At 38.0% G+C, this 27,838-nt stretch overlaps 1 protein-coding gene and 1 long non-coding RNA gene across 2 annotated transcripts in view; one reads left to right on the forward strand and one right to left on the reverse strand.

The window, feature by feature from the left end:
- Nucleotides 1–27,838, reverse strand: part of LOC103099856 (uncharacterized) — a 59,988-nt gene that overhangs the window by 15,982 nt on the left and 16,168 nt on the right. The gene's annotated exons all lie outside the window — the stretch shown is intronic.
- RTRAF (RNA transcription, translation and transport factor) overlaps nt 22,082–27,838 on the forward strand; it is a 34,245-nt gene continuing 28,488 nt past the window's right edge. The window contains exons 1-2 of the mRNA XM_001362064.4: nt 22,082–22,326; nt 23,886–24,010. Coding sequence (XP_001362101.1) covers nt 22,266–22,326; nt 23,886–24,010 — 186 coding nt within the window. The 5' untranslated portion in view covers nt 22,082–22,265. The remainder of the gene's footprint in view (nt 22,327–23,885; nt 24,011–27,838) is intronic.

Consider the following 27,838-nt stretch of genomic DNA (forward strand, 5'->3'; position numbering starts at 1 on the left):
TAACATGACAGCAAAGGAAAGTAATGAATGCTTGAGGGGATGTGGCAAAGTGGGGACATTAATTCATTGCTGGTAGAGTTGTGAATTGATCCAACCATTCTGGAGGGCAATTTGGAACTATGCCCAAAGGGCGATAAAAGAATGTCTGCCCTTTTATCCAGCCATAGCACTACTGGGCTTGTACCCCAAAGAAATAATGGACAAAAAGACTTGTACAAAAATATTCATAGCTGCGCTCTTTGTGGTGGCAAAAAATTGGAAAATGAGGTGATGCCCTTCAATTGGAGAATGGCTGAACAAATTGTGGTATATATTGGTGATGGAATACTATTGTGCTAAAAGGAATAATAAAGTGGAGGAATTCCATGGAGACTGGAACAACCTCCAGGAAGTGATGCAGAGTGAAAGGAGCAGAACCAGGAAAACATTGTACACAGAGACTGATACATTGTGGTACAATCGAAGGTGATGGACTTCTCCATTAGTATCAATGCAATTTCCCTGAACAATCTGCAGGGATCTAAAAAATACTACCCACAAGCAGAGGATAAACTGTGGGAGTAAAAACACCGATGAAAAACAACTGCTTGACTACAGGGTTGGAGGAGATAAGACTGAGGAGAGACTCTAAATGAACACTATAATGCAAATTCCAACAACAGGGAAATGGGTTCAAGTCAAGAACACATGTGATAACCAGTGGAATCATGCGTTGGCTATGGGAGAGGGAAAGGCAGGGGGGTGAGGGGGAGGAAAAGAAAATTATCTTTGTTTCCAGTGAATAATGTATGAAAACGACCAAATAAAATAATGTTTAAAAATTAAAAAAAAAAACAACACTAGAAAGCATAGGAATTGAAGGGTCATTCCTAAAAATAATAAACAGTATATATCTAAAACCATCAGCTAATATCATCTGCAATGGGGATAAACTAGATGCATTCCCAGTAAGATCAGGAGTGAAACAAGGATGCCCATTATCACCTCTACTATTCGACATTGTACTAGAAACACTAGCAGTAGCAATTAGAGAAGAAAAAGAAATTGAAGGCATCTAAATAGGCAAGGAGGGGACCAAGTTATCACTCTTTGCAGATGACATGACTTAAAGAATCCTAGAGATTCAACCAAAAAGCTAATTGAAATAATCAACAACTTTAGCAAAGTTGCAGGATACAAAATAAACCCACATAAATCATCAGCTTTTCTATATATCTCCAACACAGCTCAGCAGCAAGAACTAGAAAGAGAAATCCCATTCAAAATCACCTTAGACAAAATAAAATACCTAGGAATCTACCTCCCGAGACAAACACAGGAACTATATGAACACAACTACAAAACACTCTCCACACAACTAAAACTAGACTTGAGCAATTGGAAAAATATTAACTGCTCATGGATAGGACGAGCCAATATAATAAAAATGACCATCCTACCCAAACTTATTTATCTATTTAGTGCCATACCCATTGAACTACCAAAATACTTCTTCACTGATTTAGAAAAAACCATAACAAAGTTCATTTGGAAGAACAAAAGATCAAGGATATCCAGGGAAATAATGAAAAAAAAAACGCATATGATGGGGTCCTTGCAGTCCCTGACCTTAAACTATATTACAAAGCAGCAGTCATCAAAACAATTTGGTACTGGCTATGAAACAGAAAGGAAGATCAGTGGAATAGACTGGGAGAAAGCGACCTCAGCAAGACTGTATACGATAAACCCAAAGATCCCAGCTTTTGGGACAAAAATCCACTATTCAATAAAAACTGCTGGGAAAATTGGAAGACAGTGTGGGAGAGACTAGGAATAGATCAACACCTCACACCCTACACCAAGATAAATTCAAAATGGGTGAGTGACTTAAACATAAAAAAGGAAAACATAAGTAAATTGGGTAAACACAGAATAGTATACATGTCAGACCTTTGGGAGGAGAAAGACTTTAAAACCAAGCAAGACATAGAAAGAGTCACAAAATGTAAAATAAATAATTTCAACTACATCAAATTAAAAAGCTTTTGCACAAACAAAACTAATGTAACTAAAATCAGAAGGGAAACAACAAACTGGGAAAAAATTTTCATAGAAACCTCTGACAAAGGTTTAATTACTCAAATTTATAAAGAGCTAAATCAATTGTACAAAAAATCAAGCCATTCTCCAATTGATAAATGGGCAAGGGACACGAACAGGCAGTTCTCAGCCAAAGAAATCAAAACTATTAATAAGCACATGAAAAAGTGTTCTAAATCTCTTATAATCAGAGAGATGCAAATCAAAACAACTCTGAGGTATCACCTCACACCTAGCAGATTGGCTAACATAACAGAAAAGGAAAGTAATGAATGCTGGAGGGGATGTGGCAAAGTCGGGACATTAATTCATTTCTGGTGGAGTTGTGAACTGATCCAACCATTCTGGAGGGCAATTTGGAACTATGCCCAAAGGGCGATAAAAGAATGTCTGCCCTTTGATCCAGCCATAGCACTACTGGGCTTGTACCCCAAAGAAATAATGGACAAAAAGACTTGTACAATAATATTCACAGCTGCGCTCTTTGTGGTGGCCAAAAACTGGAAAACGAGGGGATGCCCATCAATTGGGGAATGGCTGAGCAAATTGTGGTATATGTTGGTGATGGAATACTATTGTGCTAAAAGGAATAATAAAGTGGAGGAGTTCCATGGAGACTGGAACAACCTCCAGGAAGTGATGCAGAGCGAGAGGAGCAGAACCAGGAGAACATTGTACACAGAGACTAATACACTGTAGTATAATCGAAGGTAATGGACTTCTCCATTAGTCGCGGTGTAATGTCCCTGAACAATTTGCAGGGATCTAGGAGAAAAAGACACTATTCATAAGCAAAGGATAAACTATGGGAGTAGAAACACTGAGGAAAAGTAACTGCCTGAATACAGCGGTTGAGGGGATATGACAGAGGAGAGACTCTAAATGAACACTCTAATGCAAATATTATCAACATAGCAATGGGTTCAAATCAAGAAAACATGTAATACCCCGTGGAATCACGTGTCGGCTATGGGGGTTGGGGGGGAGGAAAAGAAAATGATCTATGTCTTTAATGAATAATGCTTGGAAATGATCAAATAAGATATAAAAAAAATTAAAAAAAAAAAAGAAGAAGTCCAAAAAGCCATTAAACAAATGAGTCCGGTAAAGATGGGATTCCAACCGAGGTATACAAGGCCTTAAATGGAAAGGCCCTTCAGGCATTCCGTATAGTGCTGACCAGCATATGGGAAGAGGAAGTCATGCGCCCAGAACTCAGAGATGCCTCTATTGTAGTCCTATACAAGAACAAAGGCACACGAGCAGCCTGTGACAACTACAGAGGCATCTCACTACTCTCCACTGCTGGAAAGATCCTCGCCTGTGTTATACTCAACAGACTCCTGTCATCTGTTTCAGAGCAGAACCTACCTGAATTACAATGCGGCTTCTGACCAGATCACAGCACCATTGTCATGGTATTCATGGTGAGGCAAATGCAGGAAAAATGCCTTGAACAAAGCCTGAGTCTCTACATTGTCTTCATAGACCTGAAGGTGTTCAACACAGTGAACAAGGATGCATTGTGGATGATCCTTAGCTAGCTCGCTTGCCCAGCAAAATTCATCAGACTCTTTCATGTCGACATGACAGGGGAATTCCTATCTAGTGGAGAGACTTCTGACCGCTTCAACATCTCCAATGGCGTGAAACAAGGTTGCGTCCTTGCTCCGGTGCTATTCAACCTATCCTTCACCCAAGTATTACGATATGCTGTGATGGATCTAGACCTGGGCGTCTACATCAAATACAGACTGGATGGCTCACTATTTGACCTTCGCCGCCTGACCACAAAAACAAAGACAACAGAGAGACTCATCTTGGAAGCTCTCTTCGCAGATGACTGTGCTCTCATGGCCACTAAGAAAATCACCTTCAAATCATTGTGGACAGGTTCTCTACCCCAACAAAACTGTTTGGCCTGACTATCAGCCTCAGCAAAACAGAGGTGCTGTTTCAACCTGCACCAGGGAGGCCAACTAACCAGCCGTGCATAACTATCGACGGCACACAGCTTTCTAACATCAGCACCTTCAAGTACCTGGGCAGCACCATCACCAACGATGGGTCCCTAGACCATGAGATCAATGCCAGGATCCAAAAGACCAGCCAGGCACTCGGGCAGCTGCGCTCTAAAGTCCTCCAACACAGTGGTGTAAGCACTGCGACGAAGCTCAAAGTGTCCTCAGCTCGCTCTTGTACGGTTGAGAGACATGGACACTATACCGGAAGCACATGAAACAGCTGGAGCAATTCCACCAACTCTCTCTCTGGTCAATATGAGGATCTGATGGCAGTATAGAATCACCAACCAGAAAGTCCTCGACAGAGCCAATTCCACCAGCATCGAAGTAATGGTCCTCAAAACCCAGCTACAATGGTCTGGACACGTCATCTGCATGGACCCACAGTGAATACCAAGACAGGTATTCTATGGTGAACTGTCAGCTGGACTCAGGAAACAAGGCCGACCAAAGAAAAGATACAAGGATCAGCTAAAGTCAAACTTGAAGTGGGCTGGCATTACACCAAAGCAACCATAATTTGTTGCCTCTGACAAAAGCAGCTGGCGAACCCACATTAACCGTGCCGCCACCACCTTTAAAGATGAACGACATCGACATCTTGCCGCTGCACATGAATGCCGACACCAGGCCACAATCGCACCTCCCATAACAACTGGCGTTCCATCAGTCTTTGGACTTCAAAGCCATATGAGGGTACATCAATAGATGATAATGCACAAAGCCAATAGTCATTCTCGGCTTCTGAGAGACTACTATTACTATTAGATAAACTTACCGTAACCTCTCAGGGATGCTCTTAAAACAGAAGGTATAACACCTATTTTCTGGAGACTAGCCTCCCAGTTAAAATGGGAATGTGCAGCTCCATAGAATGGGTTATGATATGTATCTTTTCTTTCTTTAATTAGAATAAATACTGTCTCCAACTATAAGGACCATTTTGTTTTCTTTTTCGTATCTACAACAGTGACTATCAGAGTTCCATATTGAAGTATTCTTGCATGTTGAATGAATGGAAGCCATGCAATACTCTTACCTAGTTTTTAAGATATGAGAAAAGAAAAAAATAAGAGAAGAATATTGTTGTGTAGAATCTGTCACACTAGTTCTTGATTAAATGATATATCAGTAGATATTTATGTGAAACTACTATGTGAAATGTGCAAGGTAAGGAAACTATAAGTAAATTAGGTGAACACAGAATAGTATACCTGTCAGAACTTTGGGAGGGGAAAGATTTTAAAACCAAGCAAGATATAGAAAGAGTCACAAAATGTAAAATAAATAATTTTGACTACATCAAATTAAAAAGGTTTTGTACAAATAAAACCAATGTAATTAAAATCAGAAGGGTAGCAACAAATTGGGAAACAATCTTCACAAAAACCTCTGACAAAGGTTTAATTACTCAAATTTACAAAGAGCTAAATCAATTGTACAAAAAATCAAGCCATTCTCCAATTGATAAATGGGCAAGGGACACGAACAGGCAGTTCTCAGCCAAAGAAATCAAAACTATTAATAAGCACATGAAAAAGTGTTCTATATCTCTTATAATCAGAGAGATGCAAATCAAAATAATTCTCAGGTATCACCTCACACCTACCAGATTAGCTAACATAACAGCTATGGAAAGTAATGAATGCTGGAGGGGATGTGGCAAAGTAGGGAGACTAGTTCATTGCTGGTGGAATTGTGAATAAATCCAACCATTCTATGGGGCAATTTGGAACTATGCCCAAAGGGCGATAAAAGACTGTCTGCCCTTTGATCCAGCCATAGCACTACTGGGCTTGTACCCCAAAGAGATAATGGACAAAAAGACTTGTACAAGAATATTCACAGCTGCGCTCTTTGTAGTGGCCAAAAATTGGAAAATGAGGGGATGCCCTTCAATTGAGGAATGGCTGAACAAATTGTGGTATATGTTGGTGATGGAATACTATTGTGCTAAAAGGAATAATAAAGTGGAGGAATTCCATGGAGACTGGAACAACTTCCAGGAAGTGATGCAGAGCGAAAGGAGCAGAACCAGGAAAACATTGTACACAGAGACTGATACATTGTGGTACAATCGAAGGTGATGGACTTCTCCATTAGTGGCAATGCAGTGTCCCTGAACAATCTGCAGGGATCTAAAAAACACTATCCACAAGCAGAAGATAAACTGTGGGAGCAAAAACACTGATGAAAAGCAACTGATTGACTACAGGGGTGGAGGGGATAGGACTGAGGAGAGACTCTAAATGAACACTCTAATGCAAATACCAACAACATGGAAATGGGTTTCAATCAAGAGCACATGTGATACCCAGTGGAATTGCACGTGGGCTATGGGAAAGGTGGGGGGGGAGGGGAGGAAAAGAAAATGATTTTTGTTTCCGATGAATAATGCTTGGAAATGAGCAAATAAAAATTAAGAAAAAAGAGAATATCAAAAAATAAAAAAGAAATGTGCAAGGTACTTGAAATTCAAAGAAAATAGGGGGCAGCTGGATAGAATCAAGTGAAATAAATTCCCATAATTATTATGCCCAAAAATGTATGTCTTATTCTACATTTTGAGTCTATCACTCTTTGACAGGAAATGTGTAGCATACTACTTTGGAATTCTGTTTGGTCATTGTATTGGTAAGATTTTTTTTAAACCCTTACTTTTTGTCTTAGAACCAATATTTAATATTATTTCCAAGGTAGAAGAGCAGTAGGTCCTTGGTAATTGAGTTTAAGTGACTGTTCATAGAACTAGGAAGAATCTGAGAACATATTTGAACCCCCTCCTGTTTCCATGCCTTGTTCTCTATTCACTGAGCCACTTAGCTGCCCTTTGATCAGATTTTGTGAGTTTTAACAGGTCTTCCCATATTTCTTTGATACTGTCTCATCATTTCTTTCAGAAAATAATATTCCATTAAATTCATATGACATTTTTTTAGCTATTCCCTAATATAGAGGCCTCTCTTCCGTGGTATCCAATTCTTTGATACTACAAAAGAATTGTTATAAATATTCTTCTACATTTATATCATTTCCCTCTTTCTTTGATCTCTTTGGTCTTAGGCCTAGGAGTAATATCATTTGGCCAAAGGGTATGGACAACTTAGTGACACTGAGGGCAGAGTTCCAAAGTGCTTTCCAAGATGGTTTAACCAGTTCATAGTTCCATCAACAGTGCATTGAGGCCTGTTTTCCCAATGCCCACCAACATTTATCATTTTCCTTTTTAGTAGTATTTGCCAATCTGATATCTATCTGAGATAGAAGTTTAGAGTTACTTTAATTTCTAAAATTTGTATGATTTTAGTCATTTGAATTACTTCATTCTTTGGAAACTCCCTGTTAATAACCTTGGATTTTTTTTTTATTATTTTGGGACTGGCTTCTATTTTTGTACTTTTGAATTAATTTATTATATCTTTTGGAACTGAGACTTTGATCAGAGAAATATGCTATAAAAGTTATTCCCAGAAATTTGTTTCCCTTCCAACTTTAGTTGCACTGGTTTTGCTTCAATTTTACCTAATAAAAATTATCTAAAATTGTCCTTCCTATCCTTTTTTTGGTCAGAAACTCTCCATCCAAAGCTCCAGCAAAAATTTTATTCCTTATTCCTCTAATATATTTATAAAATGACCAAAACAGGGGTGTATTGGTAAAAAGTAGATATTGTATGATTGAAAATCTGTTACCCTAAAAATAGAACTACATATCCCAAGATTCCCCTGACTTCCTGTCATTACATAATTCCTGTAGACAGAGGATAAAGGGTGTGGACTTTGGAGGCTCCTCCTCTCTCTGAAGTAGAATTAGCAGTGATGGTGGTGAGTGGGGATGGCTAAAAATGGCTAACTAGCCATGGGTACATGGTCTTTATTTTGTATCTTCTTTATTCCTTGATTTCTGATGATCATTAATAAATCTCTTAAAATATAATATTATTATTTGAGACTTAATTTTAACTTTTACATTGATGGCAACCACTAGTCGGAGAAGAACCTCTCAAATTCTTAAGATACCCTAGATAAATTTTTTTTAAGCCACCTTTCTCCTGCCAAGGCTTTTTGCCCACCCCACCAACCCTCGCAAACTCCAACTCTCTTTGGAACTGCTGTGTTTTTTCTTTTCCTAGTTTTTGCCTGGTTGCTTGCTCTCCCTACTGGCCAGGCTATTTTTAGCAAGGGGACTCTTGGCGAAGAAGAAATAAACCACTTCTCTCATCCAACTGCTTGAGTCCTTTGTTCCTCGTTCCTTGCTCCTTGCTGCTGACTCTGGCATTTATGATACTGCTTCCTTCTAATCTTCTGGACCCAGATCCCACACCTGGCCCCAGCCCCCAGCCTCCAGAAATCCTCCTCCTGATCTCCAGCTCTGATTCTAAATCATCCTCCATTCAGACCTTGATTGCTGTTGCTGCTCCTGCTGGGCTGATTACTGCCACCAAGAAGCTAGGAGTTCTTGGAGTTGCTCCTCAGAGCAGATGGTTAAAAAAAAAACCCAGGGTGTCTTTTTCCTTAGGCAATGATTAGCCTCCTAACTCCCTCTGGGGAAACTAGCATTTTACCTCAGGGGGGACAGGGAGAAGGAAGAGTGTCTTCTAAACAGGAAGTTGATTACAATCATGGTGTATTCTATGAAAGAACACTGCATTACCTATTTCAAACAACTCCCAGCTTTAGGATGTTTTTCTTTCTACCACTGATCCTTTCAATTATCTTGCCTAAGATTCAGCACAGAAATTCATCCCTCTACAACCCCTTGCCATTTGGGCCTGCCCAGTTTGAGATTCCTAAAACCCATGTTCTCCATCCCTATGGGAGATACCACCGAGATGACAATAATGATATGAATTTTAGAAAAAAGGACTTTAAAGGGTCTGGCGGTCAAATTTTAAGTGTTTTCAGACTCCATTTTTTAAATGAAAGTCTCTGTATTTCATTGTATTTTGCTGATTGTTTTGTCTATGATTTAATTTTTGTTGTTTTAAGTTCATATATTAATGTATTTGATACTGTTCTTTTACACTGAATCATTTTAATCTACTGTGTTTTAACTATTAGATATATTCTGTTACCTTTCCCTTATGACTACTGAACAAAATATTGTAAAATATTGTAAAAGGCCATAAATAGTTTTCCCCTTCCCCCTCCCCCTATTTTGCATTTGTTAATTGTCACATAGGATGGATGTACTCAACCTGGCTAACAACCTTTAGAGAATTTAATAAGCTAAGAATTTAATTGTAATGTTAAGGGGTCTTCAAAAATAATTTTAATTAACCAGTGGTTTCTGAATGGATTTTTTTTATATTTATATTTTAAAGAATGTTGTATTAAAGGTAGAGAAAGCAAAGAAATGTTCCTACCAAGGTATTTATTTAAAGCAGGAAGCCAAAAAGAGCTCCTGCAAAATTCTTCAGTTTAATTTACTTCAACCAGAACAATCTAGATTTCTTGGTGATGTTCTAGGCCCAAATAAGTTTTACCTTGTTTAAGAATATATTTGCCTAGGTTGAAAGATTTGGTACATCTGTAAAAATTGTGACACATATCCATCAGTTCATAGGTTTATTTTTTCTCATATAGCAACTTATATGAAATATGATAGTGAGTTTGTTTGCTATTGTAATTAAATGGGCTATTATAATTTTGGGGATTTTGATACCTTTTGAACATGCATTACCTGTTGTACCTTATAAAAAACTTTTAGTGGATCATGGCCAAATTTGAAAAATAAAATGTATCTCATTTTTTTGGTGAGAAACCTATGTATTCTACCTTTCCTTGGCTGACACAGAGTGTCAATGATTGTGATGATTAAAATAGTGGGAATCATAAACTGTTACAGATAAAAGAGTGGTTGGCTTAAATTGTGACCGCAGAAAATATGGTTTCAAGACAGTGTCTTGTTTTAAATCAAATATAAGGTGGTCACCAGGGGAAAATTCCCAAATATGAAATATACCCAAGTCAGCTGGGTTTTATAGAGATTTTAATACAAATGAGCAATTAATGAAAGAGAGAGAGAGAGAAAAGGAAGAATGAGAAAAAGTGTTCAGAGAGACATCAGTTCAGCTTCAGCTAGCTCAATCAAGTTCAGCCATCAAGTCCTTCAAGGCAGCTTTGGCTAGCTGCCTCCTACAATTCAGCTTTTCCCAGCTGAATCTCCCAAGATCTCCTTTTTGACCTCCTTTTAAAGGGAATTTTCTCCTATGTGAAACCTCAAAATTTCTCAGACTTATGAATGTTAGAAATTTCCCCATTGGGGAATCTTCTACTTGGAAGAATTCCCTAGCAGATAGTGAGAATTCTACTTGAATGTGAAGGCTCCTTGCCTTGGGAGTATCCCTACTCCACTCTACTTAAGACTGCTTTGGGACAGAGGGCTCCTTGCTAAACAATGAAAGTGCTTTGACCCATGCTTATGGAAAGGACAGGAAGTTCTTTGAGTCATGCCTGTTTTTAAAATTGATAAAATGGGATGCTAGGTATCCATATAGGTGGGGCAACTTGTAAACTACTTAAACCTAAAAGGGTAATAACTTATTCAGAGGTTTTTTCTTAATGAAATTTGTCGACACAGCAGCATTTTTTTTCTGACTTACTAAAGAGATTAAAACTACTCAGCTGTGAATTCAAAATGGGCGGTCCTTTAGAAACATCTACAGTGATTGGTAGATGTAAGGACTTAGGGGAGGTGACAGAGGAAATTTTGCCCTTAAAAATAAGAGCTTGCATCTCATTCAGGGATCTCGATTTCTGACTCTCATTCTGGAGGAGAGCTCCTTGAGGAGCTCCTCTGAGGGGCCCTGTCCCTCTGGGGTAGGAGCTCTGGAGGCTCTTGAGAGAGGAGGCCCTTTGAAACAATCTCTGGTTGGAAGACTCTTTGAGGAAGGACACTGGCCTGGTGTCACTAGTATCCTTGTTTAGTCAGACCTTGTGGTGAGTGTTAAAAAAACTGACTGATTTCTCTTTTAAGACTCAGGTCTAGGCCATATTGGCTTAAGGCCCTTCATACTTATTCCTTTCTTACTCTCTCTCTCTTTCTTTAATTACTCATTGTATTGTTAATTAAAATCTCTATAAAACCCAATTGACTTGGGTATTTGAATAATTGGGGATATTTCCCTGGCGACTACCTTATATTTGATTTTAAAACCCAAGACACTGTAGTGAAACATATTTCTGCAGTCAAATTTTCTCACCCTCTCTTATATCTATCACAATTTATATCTTCCACTATTTTAATCACTACAGTTTAAGACCTCAACCATTTAAAATCTCACATATGTCACCTCCCCTAAGTTCTCACATCTACCAATCACAAAGGACAGACCATTCTTAATTCACACCTGAGTAGACTTAAACTTTTGATTAAGTTCACACCTGAAAAAACCTCTGAGTAAGTCTCTCACATCTTTGCTCCTTGTAAATTCACAAGTTGCCTGACCTTTATAGGTACTTAGCACCCTTTTGTATTAGATCTAAAAATAGGCACAGCTTAAGAACTTTTGCCTTACTATAAGTATGGGTTTAAGTATTTTTCATTGTTCAGCAAGGAGTTTCTTCCCCTAAAGCATGCTTAAGTAGGGGTGGAGTAGAGGTCTCACATTCCTGATCTAAGTTCCTTCATTGTTTAAAATGGGGAATGGTCTTAACCAAATCTTATGAAGTAGGGTCTGAGAATTTTTTAAGATTCACATAATTGTAAGCTATATGTTTTTTACTTTTAAACCTTTTTCATTATTGTTTTTGCTTTCATGTACAATATACTATTTCAGTTTTATTTTTTCTTTCCTTTTTGTATTTGAAGCACATGTCACCAGTATTGATATTTTCTTTAACTTTTTTGATTTTGCAGTAATATAATTTTAAAATATATTTGCTATAATGTCAATGCATGCCCCAAAAGCTTTAGACTATAAAAAAATGATTCCATTTATTGTTTAAAAAGTGAACTGCTTGGAGAAGACACCATGAATATGCCTCCACAAACCACATAATGCACCAGAAGATCCAGAGTGAACTTTGGGATGTGGTGATTTGAACTGTCTGAGGTTTGAATGCATTTGTTTTGTAGGTCTACTCTTATGCCAAAGGAGACTGCCTCCTAATTGGCTTTTTGTCAATGTGCCTAGAAATTATTGGTGGTGTTCTCTTCCTCTTATCATCAAATTATTGCAATTTCAAAGTTAGTATGTTTACAAGACCCACTGGAGAGACTAGTCTTCTGTGGGTCTCAGGGGGGAATCATACGATTGAAAATCTGTTACCCTAAAAAAGAACAAGAGCCCAATGACTTCCTGTCATTACGTACTTCCTGTAGACAGAGGATAAAGGGCATGGGCTTTGGAGGCTCCTCCTCTCTCTGATGTAGAATCAGCAGTGATGGTGGTGAGTGGGGATGGCTAAAAATGGCTAACCAGCCATGGGCACGTGGTCTTTATTTTGTATCTTCTTTATTTCTTGATTTCTAATGAACATTAAGAAATCTCTTAAAATATAATATTAATATCCAGATTTAATTTTAACTTTTACAATATGACACATTTTAAGTTCAATTAAAATTATTAGCATTTGCTTTTTTTAACTCTAAAAATATTTCTATATTTTTAGCCTTCATCTTTTGTTCTGAGTTTTGAATTTGCTCCTATCTTCCCACTACTTCCCTATCAGTTGAGAAAGCAAGCAATATGATACCCATTCTACAGTCATATAAAAAATTTCTGTATTAGTCATATTGAAAAAAAAAAGAAAAACAAAGAAAGTGAAAAACAATGCTTCAGTGTCACTTAAGAGTTTATCAAATCTCTCTTTGGAGGTGGATTGCAGTTTTCATTATGACTCTTTTGGTGTTGAAATGGATCATTGTGTTGATCAGAGTAGGTTGTTTTCAACCAGTACAAATCACTTGGTGGTTGCTATTTTGAAGTATAGACTGAGATTTGATACTGTCTTCTTTTCTTTCCCCTTTTTTCCTAGTGATTTTGATTTTTTCTTATTCCAGATTTTATTTTTTCCTTAGCTTTATGAAATAATGCACTGGCAATGTGATTGGTTTGACAGTGAATAAAGAAATTAATTTAGGTAGTATTTGATAAATCCAAAAATCTTAGCTTTTGGGACAAGAACTCAGTATTTGACAAAACCTCCTGGCAGAAAGTAGGAATATACTAATATATTAGCAAATTAGGGAGAGCATGGAATATTTTAGTCATCAGATCTCTGGATAAGAGAATTTATTACCAAACAAGAGTTTGAGAGCATTATAGAGATAAAATGGATAGTTTTTTTAATCAAGTTTTTGCACAAAGAAAACCAATGCAATCAAGATTAGAAGGAAAGCATTAGATTAGATTTAGATTAACATAAGATTAGCAATGATTAGAAAGAAAGGGATTTTTTTTACAGTATCTGATGTCTGATCTGATAATGGCTTCATATATTGAATTGAATGTATTCTTGCACATAACTCTTTGTGTCTGTGCATGTGTACATTTTCTTGTTCTTGTGAAATGTTTTTCAAAAGGTACCTGTTTTGCCCCACATCTTCCTCCTTATTTGGATAAGTCCTTTACTCTCTTACCCTTGATTATGTGAGATAAGTTCTTCCAGCATTCTTTCCCTTTTTTCCTCTGCTGCATTTCTTTTTCCTCTCTCTTTCTTTTATTTTAGGATATACAAAAACAGAACAAAACCATTTCTAAGACCTCTGTCTTACTTAACTCCCTTTAAGACTCTTGAAGACATTAGGATTCTGAGAGGGACAAGTATACCATTCCTTCCTATTAAGTCAAGTAAAATCAAGTAAGCAGCATTTATCAAAAACTTATTGTGACAACTGTTATGCTAAAATCCGGAAATATAAAGAAAGGCAAAAAATAAAGATCTCCCGTTCAATATGCATCCAACAATATAGACAGGATAAACTGGAGATAAATTCTGGGGAAGTTAAATTCAGTTTTGGAGATCTTGAGTTTAAGATGTCTATTAGACATCCAATTTAAAGTGTCTAAAAGGTAATTGGAGATTTGAAACTGGAGGTCACCTAATACCTATTTTTTCCTCTCAAAGCATGCTTGTCACAGCATTGTATGTTACTGTTTATCTTTGTCTTTGGCACAGTCTTGTCTCTATGTAAAAAGGGGGGAGTTGCAAGCTTGAACTTTCCACTGTCAAAAATCCTCAGCAGAGGACAAAAGCAAATACCTGTTCAATGATATTTCCCTCTTTCTTCCTTTGGATGGGCCCCCAAAGGAGCAAAAGAGATAAAATTCTGAGCAGAAAAGGGAGATTTTTTTACTCCACAGTTAGCAATTTTCATTTAAAATTAATTCTCAACTTGGGAGGATTGCTAATGATTTTGATATGGTACAAATGTAAGTTCATGTATTACTGTTTGTCAAGTTAAATGTGAAGTGATAGCTAGATCTTATTGAGCCCAAAAACTCATGGTTAGAGGTTTGTTTTATTAAATTTTGCAATGCATAATGGTTTCAGTGAATTTGAGAATTATCTAAGTGTGATTAATAGCAATCCTGACACAGAGAGGAATGTTTATTCTATAAGGACAGAAATTGTGCTGGCTACTTTATAGATGTAAAAGTCATTCAGAAAAAGTTATGTTGTTGAAAGAAACTTATTCTAGAATTTAAACTTGGGAATCTTTCAAATCAGATTTATTTTAATGTTTGTGCTGTCAGAACTAGCAGCAAGAAATCATATGACACAAGAAGTTTTTAAAGTGGTTAATCTGTGCATGGAATTTAATGATAGAAGTGCTAAGAATTTGATATTTTACAAAAGAGGAAAATTTTAAATGATGTTGTCTTTGATCAAGGTTATATGAATTGTTTTTAAATGTGCAAAATGCATAGGAAGGAATTTGTAATCTAGAGATGAACATGTATGTATTCAGATACCAGATGCTGGAAATTAGTGATGCTGAGTGAATGCAGGATATGTATGCATTTGTATTATGAAGAGAATTAAGTTTTCCACCAAAATAGGTTAAGGGTATATGACATACAAACTGTATGTCCTTAACAAGACAAATTTAACCAGCCCTGAAATCAAGAGGGCTTGTCATGGGGATTAAATACAGTCTAGCTTCAGATATATCAAAGAGGTCAGGCTGGAATGCCAGGTAACATGTAGCTAACTAGGGAAAAGTGATTAAGTACATGTGAAAGGAAATAACTTTATATATTATAACCTATCTATATAAATTAATAATTTAATTTTGGGATTCTGGATTCATTTTATGAAGTGCTCTACTTCAATAAGAGTAATGAATAGAGGTACTAACTGATACTATGAATTCTAGTGTGAAATAGACACAACAAATTATAAATTGGAATAATGTTGATGGACTTTAATTAGGAACGTGGCAATGTTTTGAGCTAAAAGAAACTAAACTGAAGGTTCTATTCTACTTTAGACAGGTTTGAGAGAAGTACAGGTAAATGCTTTGCACTTCAGTTTGTTTACACTGAAACATTGCTAAAGGACTTAGAGTTATTTGGAAGTGTGGAGTTCAAACTGAAATCCACTGAGAGTAAATTATTATGAACAGGGTTTGATACATTCAAACTTTTAAACTATAGTAAGCTCACTGGTTAAAGAAGGATGGGCCAAGGTTGCTAAGTAATAAAATCTAAATCAAGCCAAGCAACCTTAGGATAAATTGCTCAGAAGTTACTAACCCCTTCCTTGCTCACAGGAAGGAGAAACCAGTGCTTATAATTGTTCCACACTGATACTTAGGGACTGAAATAGGGATCTAAAAAAAAGTTGACAATTACTGTGTGATAGAACTTAAAGATGAATATATTTTAATTGTATATTTTGGAGGTTTTAAGGTGCTCCAGAAAGCAAACATTGCCAGCCTTGTCTGACCAAGAAGCTTGTTTGAAGCTGTGGAATCTTAATGCAAACATTCCAGGTCCAGAATGATAAAATGAGTTGAGTGATAAGTAATTTATAAGTTGCTTCACATGAGTTTTGGGGATTTGTTGGTTGATATTTTGATTACATTTTGATCTGTACAAGGATATATGTTGCAAACAGTAGCCAAAGAGTGGGTAGGATGTTAAAAATGGCATATATGTGAAAAATGCTTGCTCAGAATTTTATGATTGTTATGTGAGTTGCTGCTAAAATATGTGTTTCTATGAACAAAAGCTCATTGTAAACCCATGCCATAGATTTTGTTCAATAATCAGTGGTTACCTCAGTTTACCAATTTGTACTATGAACTGAAATTTATAATGGATGAACACTATGCTAAAGATAGTGGTTCAATGATGTAAATCAGAATTCTTTTGGGTTACCAATTAGCAATTGAAGTGATACCAAGAGTATGTTTGTTTGACTTAAGCTAGTCAGAGAATGTGGGATAGTGTGTTGGATTTGAATTTGGAAGAAAGGGACTTTGATCTAAAGTCCATAAAGCTTTAGTATGTGGGTTTGTAAAGGAAGAATGGAAGTTGTGTTCTGCTTTTTAAGCAGAGGGGTTTTTGAAGGAAGAAAGAGAGAGAGAGAGACAGAGAGGGAGAGAGAAGGTGAAAGAGAACAGTTCTGCTCTCATAACTGGATCTTTAACTTAGGGATAATATATACAATTAATGTATGTGTTGTGGGAAAATCACACATGATTCTTTAATTTCTCTGGACAGTTACCCTGAAGTGATTCCTGTATGGCCTTTTCTTAGTCTTTCTGATTTATATTACTATGGAGCTACTCAATTCAGCATTCATGTTCTTTATTTCAGGTTTTGTGACTAAAGTGTGATGTGTAAATTATTGACAAAATACATGAGAATAATTGAGTGAGCAGCCTTGTAGGGATATCAAAGGCTTGTTTGGGGATATGAAGATTTGTTTCTGGACTGCTGATAAGCAGAATTTCTCTCAGTTGAAATGGGTGAGACTTGTCTTTTAAATCAAAAGAAGGCTTCTGGGATTTAATGGTGACAAAGTACACCACGGACAGAGAATGTCCTTGGAATGGTTACAGAGGCATGTTCTGGTCTCACCGGAGAATGGACCTCTTCTGACCATCTAGGATATTAATTACCTGCATGTGAAGCCTCTTACTGGGTTCTTTGGAACCTGAGGAAATATTTTTCTTGGTGATGATATCCCATGATAAACACATAATGCAAATTGTGATATTAAAGTTTCCATTTCCTCAAACAACCCTAATTATTGGGAATTCTCAAATTGTTAGGAACATACTTTGAGAAGTAGGTGAAGTTTATTCATAAATGGCTTGTATTTGTAGCCTTAATTCACCACAGTTGAAGTTTGGATCTTGAGCTTGGAAATATAGCTCAAAGCTTTTTTGAATTTTCCCCAGAATCTGGGGTAAAGGAATGCATCTGTAAGATATCGTTACTCAAGTGTTTATTGATGTTTATAGTTAATGTGTACTTTGCAAAGGGATATTCTTTAACAGAAACATCACATACCAGCTCTGCAAACAACTCAGGAATCCAATTTCCTGGGGGTATCTATTCCTGTCAGAAGATGATTTCTTTTTTTTTTCTATTTTTTTCAATTTTTATTTGGTCATTTCCAAACATTATTCATTGGAAACAAAGATCATTTTCTTTTCTTCCCTCCCCCTCCCACCACCTCTCCCATAGCCCACGTGCAATTCCACTGGGTATCACATGTGTTCTTGATTCAAACCCATTTCCATGTTGTTGGTATTTGCATTAGAGTGTTCATTTAGTCTCTCCTCAGTCCTATCCCCTCCACCCCTGTAGTCAAGCAGTTGCTTTTCCTCGGTGTTTTTACTCCCACAGTTTATCTTCTGCTTGTGGATAGTGTTTTTTAGATCCCTGCAGATTGTTCAGGGACACTGCATTGCCACTAATGGAGAAGTCCATTATCTTTGATTGTACCACAATGTATCAGTCTCTGTGTACAATGTTTTCCTGGTTCTGCTCCTTTCGCTCTGCTTCACTTCCTGGAGGTTGTTCCAGTCTCCATGGAATTCCTCCACTTTATTATTCCTTTTAGCTCAATAGTATTCCATCACCAACATATACCACAATTTGTTCAGCCATTCCCCAATTGAAGGGCATCCCCTCATTTTCCAATTTTTGGCCACCACAAAGAGTACAGCTATGAATATGCTTGTACAAGTCTTTTTCCTTATTATCTCTTTGATAATAATCCTTATTATCTACTCAAGCCCAGTAGTGCTATGGCTGGATCAAAGGGCAGACAGTCTTTTATTACCCTTTGGGCATAGTTCCAAATCAGAAGATGATTTCTGAAGATGAAGTCTGTTGGCTAAGATACCCAAATGCAAATGTATAATGTTAATTGCTATTGTACTAATGTTCTGTTTCTGTCTGATGTTCTGGTGTTTGCCCCAGTCCTGGTTTCTGCACTTCTCTCTTAGGGGCTGGCTCACCCCCTTGTGACCCGTCTGCCCATTGGGGGAAGTGGTGACTGGACACCCTTTGGATCTACAAGCGGGTCTCCACTGACCTGGAACCCAGGCATTCACTGAGGACACACCCCTAGAGACCCTGTGTCTGCAGCCTTCCCCTCCCTGTTCAAGTTTTGGCTACTCCCCTGTGGGATATGTGTTTGTAGGCATTTGTAAACTCAGTAACCATAGGCAGAGATAGCTCTATACCCATTCTCAGCTCTGAAGAAGCTACAGAATACTTGGACCTTCACCCTTTTTCCCTTAGATATTTGGAGAGGGGAGGGGATGGGATGGCATGGGGCACTGAACCAGGTAGGGCCTGAGATTTTGGCCCTCCTGGAGGCTGTGTGGTTCCCCTTTGGATGGCTGGGCCTTCCATATGGCAGGACTCACTTACCAGAAGCAGTGGGGAGACAGCTAGCAAAGAGAATACATGACACCACACATATGGGAGGCACAAAACTGAGTGATATGCTGGACAGAGACTTTGTCTTTTATAATATGCACTGATTCTGCAAAGACATCACTTAAGTATGTGAAACATGTGTGGGTTAATCAAAAGGGGGGACCAAAGGAACCAGGGGGCACCAGGTTAAGAGAGCTGGAGTCAAGAGATAGTGGGAGGCAGACTTTACAGAAATCAAGCCAGGGACATATGGGTACATGTGTCTTTTAGTCCTGGTAGACACCTTTTCAGGTTGGGTAGAAGCATATCCAACAAAACATGAAACTGCCTCAGTGGTAGTTAAGAAATTAAAGTCAGAAATCATTCCTGGGTTTGGACTCCCACTGGGAATTGGGTCAGATAATGGGCCTGCTTTTGTAGCTAGGGTGACTCAGCAATTGGAAGGAGACCCTGACAAAATTGGTCCTAGAGTCTGGTTAGAACTGGGTAAGCATCCTCCCCTTTGCCCTCCTGAGGGCCCGATGTACCCCATATGTACAAGGCATTACCCCCATTTGAAATTCTGTTCCGTAGACCCCCTCACCTCCTTCCTACATTGGGACTAGAAAATTTGACTGAATGTGATAACCAATATCTGTTCTCTTCTCTGAAGGCTTTGGATAAGCTCAGGAAAACTATAACTCAAACTGTCCGAGCTTCCCATCCCTCACCACCTTCCCCCCAAACGTGACCTGCCCCCTTTTATAGGTGAATCAGGAGATTTTGTGTGGGTTCAGAAAATTCCTGCAGGGGCTCTTGAACAATGTGAAACCTGTTAAACCAAGAGCAGCAGCTCAAGGAGCAGAGCAGTGGAAGGTCACCAAAACTTTGGATCCCTTAAAGATCAAGACTCATAGACATTGAACACTATGGGAAAGGGAGGATGGGGTGGAGCTATGCTTGGACTTGTACTTTTGGGATTTTTGGAAATCAGTCTACCTTTCCAGGTAATTCAATACCGATGAGTAATCAGTAGGACAAGGGATGGGAAGGAATTAATTAGTGACAGACCAACCTGGGAGGAGAAAACCCCCAAAATCCTTTTTGATTTGTGTGATTTATTTGGGAGTGAATGGACAGATCCCTCACAAAATCTTTCATGCGCAACCCCATCAGGGACTCTGTATCTATCAGAAGCCCCTGTCTATGCTTGCCCATCTACAGGGCCACTGTCATGCAAAAAAGGGGGAGAATTCTATTGTGCAGCCTGGGGATGTGCCCCGTGGTGGCAGGAGGACCCTGATATCGTACTACAAAGGGAGCGAAGCAGGGCCTGGGTCATTCCCCTCGATTTCAGGAATCCTCTTTCCCTGACTATTAAAAACCCAGAGGATAAAGGATGGTTACTAGGCTGGACGTGGGGACTTAGGCTGGAGGTGAGAGGCCAGGACCTAGGGAGAGAATTTACAGTGGCAAATAGCTGACAAAATGCAACCCTCACCAGTCGGCCAAAACCGAGAGGTCCTTGTGGGATTGGGGCCGGGAACCCACCCCCACCATCTCTGTACCTGGGTGACTGTTTGAGACTGCCCTCAAGCGCCCTCACAGAGAGTGATCCCTTCTCAAAATGCTCACAACTGTCTTTTTAGGCCTTAGTGAATTAGAAATATCTGTTAATTTCCTGGAAAAATCACTGTCCTCTGGCAGAAATGGTTCTTCAAAATAGATGGGGACTAGATCTCCTTTTCTTTAAGCAGGGGGGGCTCTGCAAGGCATTGGGAGAATCCTATTGTTTTTATGCTAATCATTCTGGGGTTATACAGGAATCTCTGGTCTTGCTCAGGGGAAGGATCCAAGAGAGGACCCGGGCTAATGCTCAATCCAGCAACTGGTACTCCAATCTTTTCTCTTGGTCTCCGTGGCTAACGACTTTGATCATGGCCGTGGCAGGACCACTCATATTAGTAATAGTGGGCCTCTTGATAGGACCCTGCCTGATCAACCATTCCATGACCTATATCCATCATCGTCTTCAGGCTATTAAGCTTTTGGCCTTAAGATCACATTATTCTCCTCTGTCTGATGAGTCAAGTGTTTGACCCCCCCCCCCCCCCCAACAGAAAAAGGAGGGAATGACCTAGCCCTAGAAAGACCAAAGATGGAAAAATTACCCCTGTCCACATTTTTAGGGGACAGACCTGGTTTTTCCTTCCCTCCAGAAGGACAAGATGTTTGGGGCAGATAACAAAAGGCTTTCTGCTTAGTTTGGGTGGCAAGAGACAAAAGAGGAATTTTGGGAATATCAAAGGGCCAGTGAACTAACATTTGACTAAGTGAAGATAAATACTCCCTGGATAACAGCCCCATCATAAATTTAAGAATTGTTCCCTCCCCCCCCCCATCTCAGACCCCACATTCCTGTGTTAAGGTTTGTTTGTTAGATAAGTACTCTGCAATGTATATAATCTGGCCTTTAATGTCAACCCAATGCAGTTTTCCATTAGGGAACTCTGCCCCAGCTGGTAGATTCTTTATTTCTCTCTTTTATTAATAAATGATGGCTCCAATAATCAATATTCTAGGTGTTTGAACTCATTTGTGAAGTGTCCCACTTCAGATCCAGTCAGCATGGTTTAGTGATTTTCTCCACTTTCCCTTGGCAGCAGCACTAAGAGGATGGTGGAAGTATTTCAGGATAGGATAAGATCAGAAATAAGATAAAGGAACAAGTGATCACCACCAGAAGACAATATACTTAGATTGAAAGGGGAGGAGAGCGTAATAAGTATAGAGATGGCCTGTGAAAGGTCGAGGGATTGCAAGTCACCATGAAGACCAAGAACAGAGTTTAAGGTTGAAAGGCAGCCTGGGGAGGTGAAATGACAATAGACTGTGATCAGATGAGGGAATTTCAGAGTTCACAAACACGGTGAGATCCTAAGAGGAGAGGGAGCACCTGGTAATCCCATAGCAAATCAAATCTATTCACTTAAAGCAACTCGTTAACACCCGGATAAAACTATATTAGAATTTCCTTATACCGCCTCTTTGTCTATTGTTCATTTCGATAATTGACAATAAAGTTTATTAAATGTTGCGTAACTCGTCTCTAGCCCCACCTTCTCACGCTGCGCCGTGATTGGTGAATTCCTGAAGACTTCTGGCAGTTGCTGAGATGCGGATTTGCTCCTGAGCTTGTCACTCCGAAGGTTTTCTGGAGTCAGCTTTGCTTTTGCCTCCTTGCTTCAGCTTCTTTTTTAGCTGCTGCTGGTGCTGCAGCTTCCTTCCCCTCGCGTGCCCCGTCGACCAAGCTAGAAGCCGGTACCATGTTCCGCCGAAAGTTGACGGCTCTCGATTATCACAATCCAGCCGGCTTCAATTGCAAAGGTGAGGGGAGGGAGACGGCTGAGGCTCTGTGCGGGCCGTGGTGGAGTTAGGCCTGGGTATGAATGCGTCACTCGTCCTGGGCAGGATCCTACCTTTTCTCTGTACATACATAACCCTTTTGACTGCTGCCTGTCCTCACTAGCTTTTCCTTCCCACCTTCTCCACACACTTCTGCCTTCCCCTTCGTGCCATCCCTTCACTATTTGACTTCTGCAGCCCTGCAGTCTGGACTCAAGCTCCCTGCTAGGCCCCTTCACCACACAATTCTATATGCCTTCATTTCTCTTTGTCAGCCCCAAGTAAGTCCACTTCTCTCCCCTCTCAACGAAAGGGAACAAAACAGAACAGAACATGCCCAAAGGAAAGTATTTACTTATCAATAAAAACCGATTCTTGGGTATTAATCGAATGCCAAGAAACTTGTGATCTTCGGATATAAGTGCTGTGGGGAGATAGGATCGCCGTCCAAAGTAATTTGAAGACTCTGCATATATGCAAACAGACCTAGAGAACAAGGCAGCATATAATAAAAAATACATGATAATCACAAAATGAGAACATCAGTAAGGTGTTTATTGTGTTACTGAAAGCAATTAAGTACAAAGGAAGTTGAAGGGAGAATGCATAAAAGATTAAAGGAAAAAAAAAACCTTCTGGTACCCACAGGTTTTGTCCATATTTTTTGGCCAATTTAAGATTAATAAAAGAGAAGAATCCTAGCTTAACACTGAAACAACTTCAGATCTTCAAAATTCAGCCTTCCAGTTTCTTTCATCTGAAAAATGAAGATAAATAGTACTTATCTCACAGGGTTGTGACTGTTGCAAAGTTTGTAAAGTACTTTGATGATCTTGAAGTGCTATATATTATTCTAGCTATTCTAAACTAATCGAAGTGTTTTGATATGCTGAAACTTACAATATTTTAAATAATTTTGTTATAGTATATACATATCTGTTTAGTAAAGTACTGAGAATATTTCAGAAACTATTTCCTTCACACTTTCATACCATCTTTCTCATTCTTTTATTTGAATTTTGTTTTCATTTCAGTGTCTATACTTTGGATTACTCTACAGAGTTGGCTTCTTACTTATGACTTTAGCTATTGCTTTACCTAACTCTCTCAATTATACTATTGATTATTTTAATGTCTTATTAAACTGGATATTCCTCTCCATAGCAAAATGCACTGATTAGGACTTAGAGTCCTTCTTCTTAAGAGTAATCTTTTCTCCACTAATAGTAATAGTAATAGTGAACTCCACTACTTAGTTTTTAGGGTTTTTTCCCTATAGCTTTTTAGGAGTTTTTGTTTTTTTTTTGTTTTTTTTTATGTTTTCTTTCTTCTGTTGCTTTGTATACATATTTATTGTTAATATCCAAGAAGAGCATAATGAAATTAGAAATAGTGAAATATTTTGTAAAGTAATGATGGTTTTGTTGAAATGTATAAAAATGATTACATTTAAGAAGATGCACATTTTACTATTACTAGTGCTCCTTATTTTAACTTAATTAAAATCTTGTATTATGATTTGTCAACAATTTTTGCTACAGATGAAACAGAATTTAGAAATTTTATTGTTTGGCTTGAAGATCAAAAGATCAGACACTACAAGATTGAAGACAGAGGAAACTTAAGAAACATCCACAATAGTGAATGGCCTAAGTTCTTTGAAAAGGTAATGAATGAATCACTAGGTCAAGGGGGTAAACATATATTTAAAAATAAAAGTTAACTTTAAATTAGGAATAATAATATATTCATTCAACTTCGGAATGGAGACAGATTCTTATCTGTTAAAAGGGTAAAAGATAGATTTGGAGTTGGGGAAAACTCAGACACCATTTAGTACTATACTATGAAGTATATATCATATAGTTATTCTTTTATGTTATTTAGCCACATTTTATTGATCATATTTTATAAAGGTAAAGGTTTATTAGTGGAAAATTATAAAGATATAGAATATTTACTGGTTCATCTTTTTTTTTTTGAGGTAAAAAACACTTTCACATATTTTTATTCTTGAAAGCATAACTGAGGATACATCTTAGTCAATCAGTCTATCAATCAGAGGCTTTAATACTAAGTACAAAGTCTTTAAAAACCTGTTGTTCCAATTGGCTGGTGAAGGGGGGATTTTCTTTTACAATCTGAGTCCAAAACTAAAGCTGAGAGCTCTCATTCTCCCCAGGTGGCACCATCTGAAGGATGTGCTGGCTTCAATTTCTTGAATATCTCCTTTCTTTTTTTTTTTTTAATATTTTATTTGATCATTTCCAAGCATTATTCATTAAAGACATAGATCATTTTCTTTTCCTCCCCCCCAACCCCCATAGCCGACACGTAAATCCACTGGGCATTACATGTTTTCTTGATTTGAACCCATTGCTATGTTGATAATATTTGCATTAGAGTGTTCATTTAGAGTCTCTCCTCTGTCATGTCCCCTCACTGTATTCAGGCAGTTGCTTTTCCTCGGTGTTTCTACTCCTATAGTTTATCCTTTGCTTATGAATAGTGTTTTTTTCTCCTAGATCCCTGCAAATTGTTCAGGGACATTACACCACGACTAATGGAGAAGACCATTACGTTCCATTGTACCACAGTGTATTAGTCTCTGTGTACAGTGTTCTCCTGGTTCTGCTCCTCTCGCTCTGCATCACTTCCTGGAGGTTGTTCCAGTCTCCATGGAATTCCTCCACTTTATTATTCCTTTTAGCACAATAGTATTCCATCACCAACATATACCACAATTTGTTCAGCCATTCCCCAATTGATGGGCATCCCCTCGTTTTCCAGTTTTTGGCCACCACAAAGAGCGCAGCTATGAATATTTTTGTACAAGTCTTTTTGTCCATTATCTCTTTGGGGTACAGACCCAGCAGTGCTATGACTGGATCAAAGGGTAGATATTCTTTTGTCGCCCTGTGGGCATAGTTCCAAATTGCCCTCCAGAATGGTTGGATCAGTTCACAACTCCACCAGAAATGAATTAATGTCCCGACTTTGCCACATCCCCTCCAGCATTCATTACTTTCCTTTGCTGGCCTGTTAGCCAATCTGCTAGGTGTGAGGTGATACCTCAGAGTTGTTTTGATTTGCATCTCTCTGATTATAAGAGATTTAGAACACTTCTTCATGTGCTTATTAATAGTTTTGATTTCTTTATCTGAGAACTGCCTATCCATGTCCCTTGCCCATTTATCAATTGGAGAATGGCTTGATTTTTTGTACAGTTGATTTAGCTCTTTATAAATTTAAGTAATTAAACCTTTGTCAGAGGTTTCTATGCAGATTTTTTTCCCAGTTTGTTGTTTCCCTTCTGATTTTAGTTACATTGGTTTTGTTTGTGCAAAAGCTTTTTAATTTGATGTAGTTGAAATTATTTATTTTACATTTTGTGACTCTTTCTATGTCTTGCTTGGTTTTAAAGTCTTTGCCCTCCCAAAGGTCTGACATGTATACTATTCTGTGTTTACCCAATTTACTTATGGTTTCCTTCTTTATGTTTAAGTCACTTACCCATTTTGAATTGGTGTAGGGTATGAGGTGTTGATCTATTCCTAGTCTCTCCCACACTGTCTTCCAATTTTCCCAGCAGTTTTTATCGAATAGTGGATTTTTGTCCCAAAAGCTGGGATCTTTGGGTTTATCGTATACAGTCTTGCTGAGGTCGCTTTCCTCCAGTCTATTCCACTGATCTTCCTTTCTGTTTCATAGCCAGTACCAAATTGTTTTGATGACTGTTGCTTTGTAATATAGTTTAAGGTCAGGGACTGCAAGGACCCCATCATATGTGTTTTTTTTTTCATTATTTCCCTGGATATCCTTGATCTTTTGTTCTTCCAAATGAACTTTGTTATGGTTTTTTCTAAATCAGTGAAGAAGTATTTTGGTAGTTCAATGGGTATGGCACTAAATAGATAAATAAGTTTGGGTAGGATGGTCATTTTTATTATATTGGCTTGTCCTATCCATGAGCAGTTAATGTTTTTCCAATTGCTCAAGTCTAGTTTTAGTTGTGTGGAGAGTGTTTTGTAGTTGTGTTCATATAGTTCCTGTGTTTGTCTCGGGAGGTAGATTCCTAGGTATTTTATTCTGTCTAAGGTGATTTTGAATGGGATTTCTCTTTCTAGTTCTTGCTGCTGAGCTGTGTTGGAGATATATAGAAAAGCTGATGATTTATGTGGGTTTATTTTGTATCCTGCAACTTTGCTAAAGTTGTTGATTATTTCAATTAGCTTTTTGGTTGAATCTCTAGGATTCTTTAAGTCATGTCATCTGCAAAGAGTGATAACTTGGTCCCCTCCTTGCCTATTTAGATGCCTTCAATTTCTTTTTCTTCTCTAATTGCTACTGCTAGTGTTTCTAGTACAATGTCGAATAGTAGAGGTGATAATGGGCATCCTTGTTTCACTCCTGATCTTATTGGGAATGCGTCTAGTTTATCCCCATTGCAGATGATATTAGCTGATGGTTTTAGATATATACTGTTTATTATTTTTAGGAATGACCCTTCTATTCCTATGCTTTCTAGTGTTTTTAATAGATATGGGTGTTGTATTTTATCAAATGCTTTTTCTGAGTCTATTGAGATAATCATGTGGTTCTTGCTGGTTTGCTTATTGATGTGGTCAATTATGTGGATGGTTTTCCTAATATTGAACCAGCCCTGCATCCCTGGTATAAATCCGACTTGATCATGGTGAATGATCCTTCTGATCACTTGCTGGAGTCCTTTTGCTAGTATCCTATTTAAGATTTTTGCATCTATATTCATTAGGGAGATTGGTCTATAGTTTTCTTTCTCTGTTTTTGACCTGCCTGGTTTTGGAATCAGTACCATGTTTGTGTCATAAAAAGAATTTGGTAGAACTCCCTCTTTGCTTATTATGTCAAATAGTTTGTATAGTATTGGGATTAACTGTTCTCTGAATGTTTGATAGAATTCACTGGTGAATCCATCCGGCCCTGGGGATTTTTTCTTAGGAAGTTCTTTGATGGCTTGTTGGATTTCATTTTCTGATATGGGATTATTTAAGAATTCTATTTCCTCTTCTGTTAGTCTAGGCAGTTTGTATTTTTGTATATATTCATCCATGTCCCCTAAATTGGTGTATTTATTGCCATATATTTGGGCAAAGTAATTTCTAATGATTTGCCTTAATTTCCTCTTCATCGGAGGTTCTGTCCCCCTTTTCATCTTTAATGCTGTTAATTTGCTTTTCTTCCTTCCTTTTTTAAATTAGATTGACCAGTACTTTGTCTATTTTGTTTGTTTTTTCAAAGAACCAGCTTCTTGTCTTATTTATTAAATCAATAGTTCTATCACTTTCGATTTTATTAATTTCTCCCTTAATTTTTTTGGATTTCTAGTTTGGTTTTCTGCTGGGGGTTTTTAATTTGATCGCTTTCGAGTTTTTTCATTTGCTTTAACAATTGATTGATCTCTGCTCTCCCTAGTTTGTTAATATAAGCATTCAGGGATATGAATTTACCTCTG

Source organism: Monodelphis domestica, chromosome 1 (genome assembly GCF_027887165.1).
Source record: "Monodelphis domestica isolate mMonDom1 chromosome 1, mMonDom1.pri, whole genome shotgun sequence".
NCBI classification, from domain to species: domain Eukaryota; kingdom Metazoa; phylum Chordata; class Mammalia; order Didelphimorphia; family Didelphidae; genus Monodelphis; species Monodelphis domestica.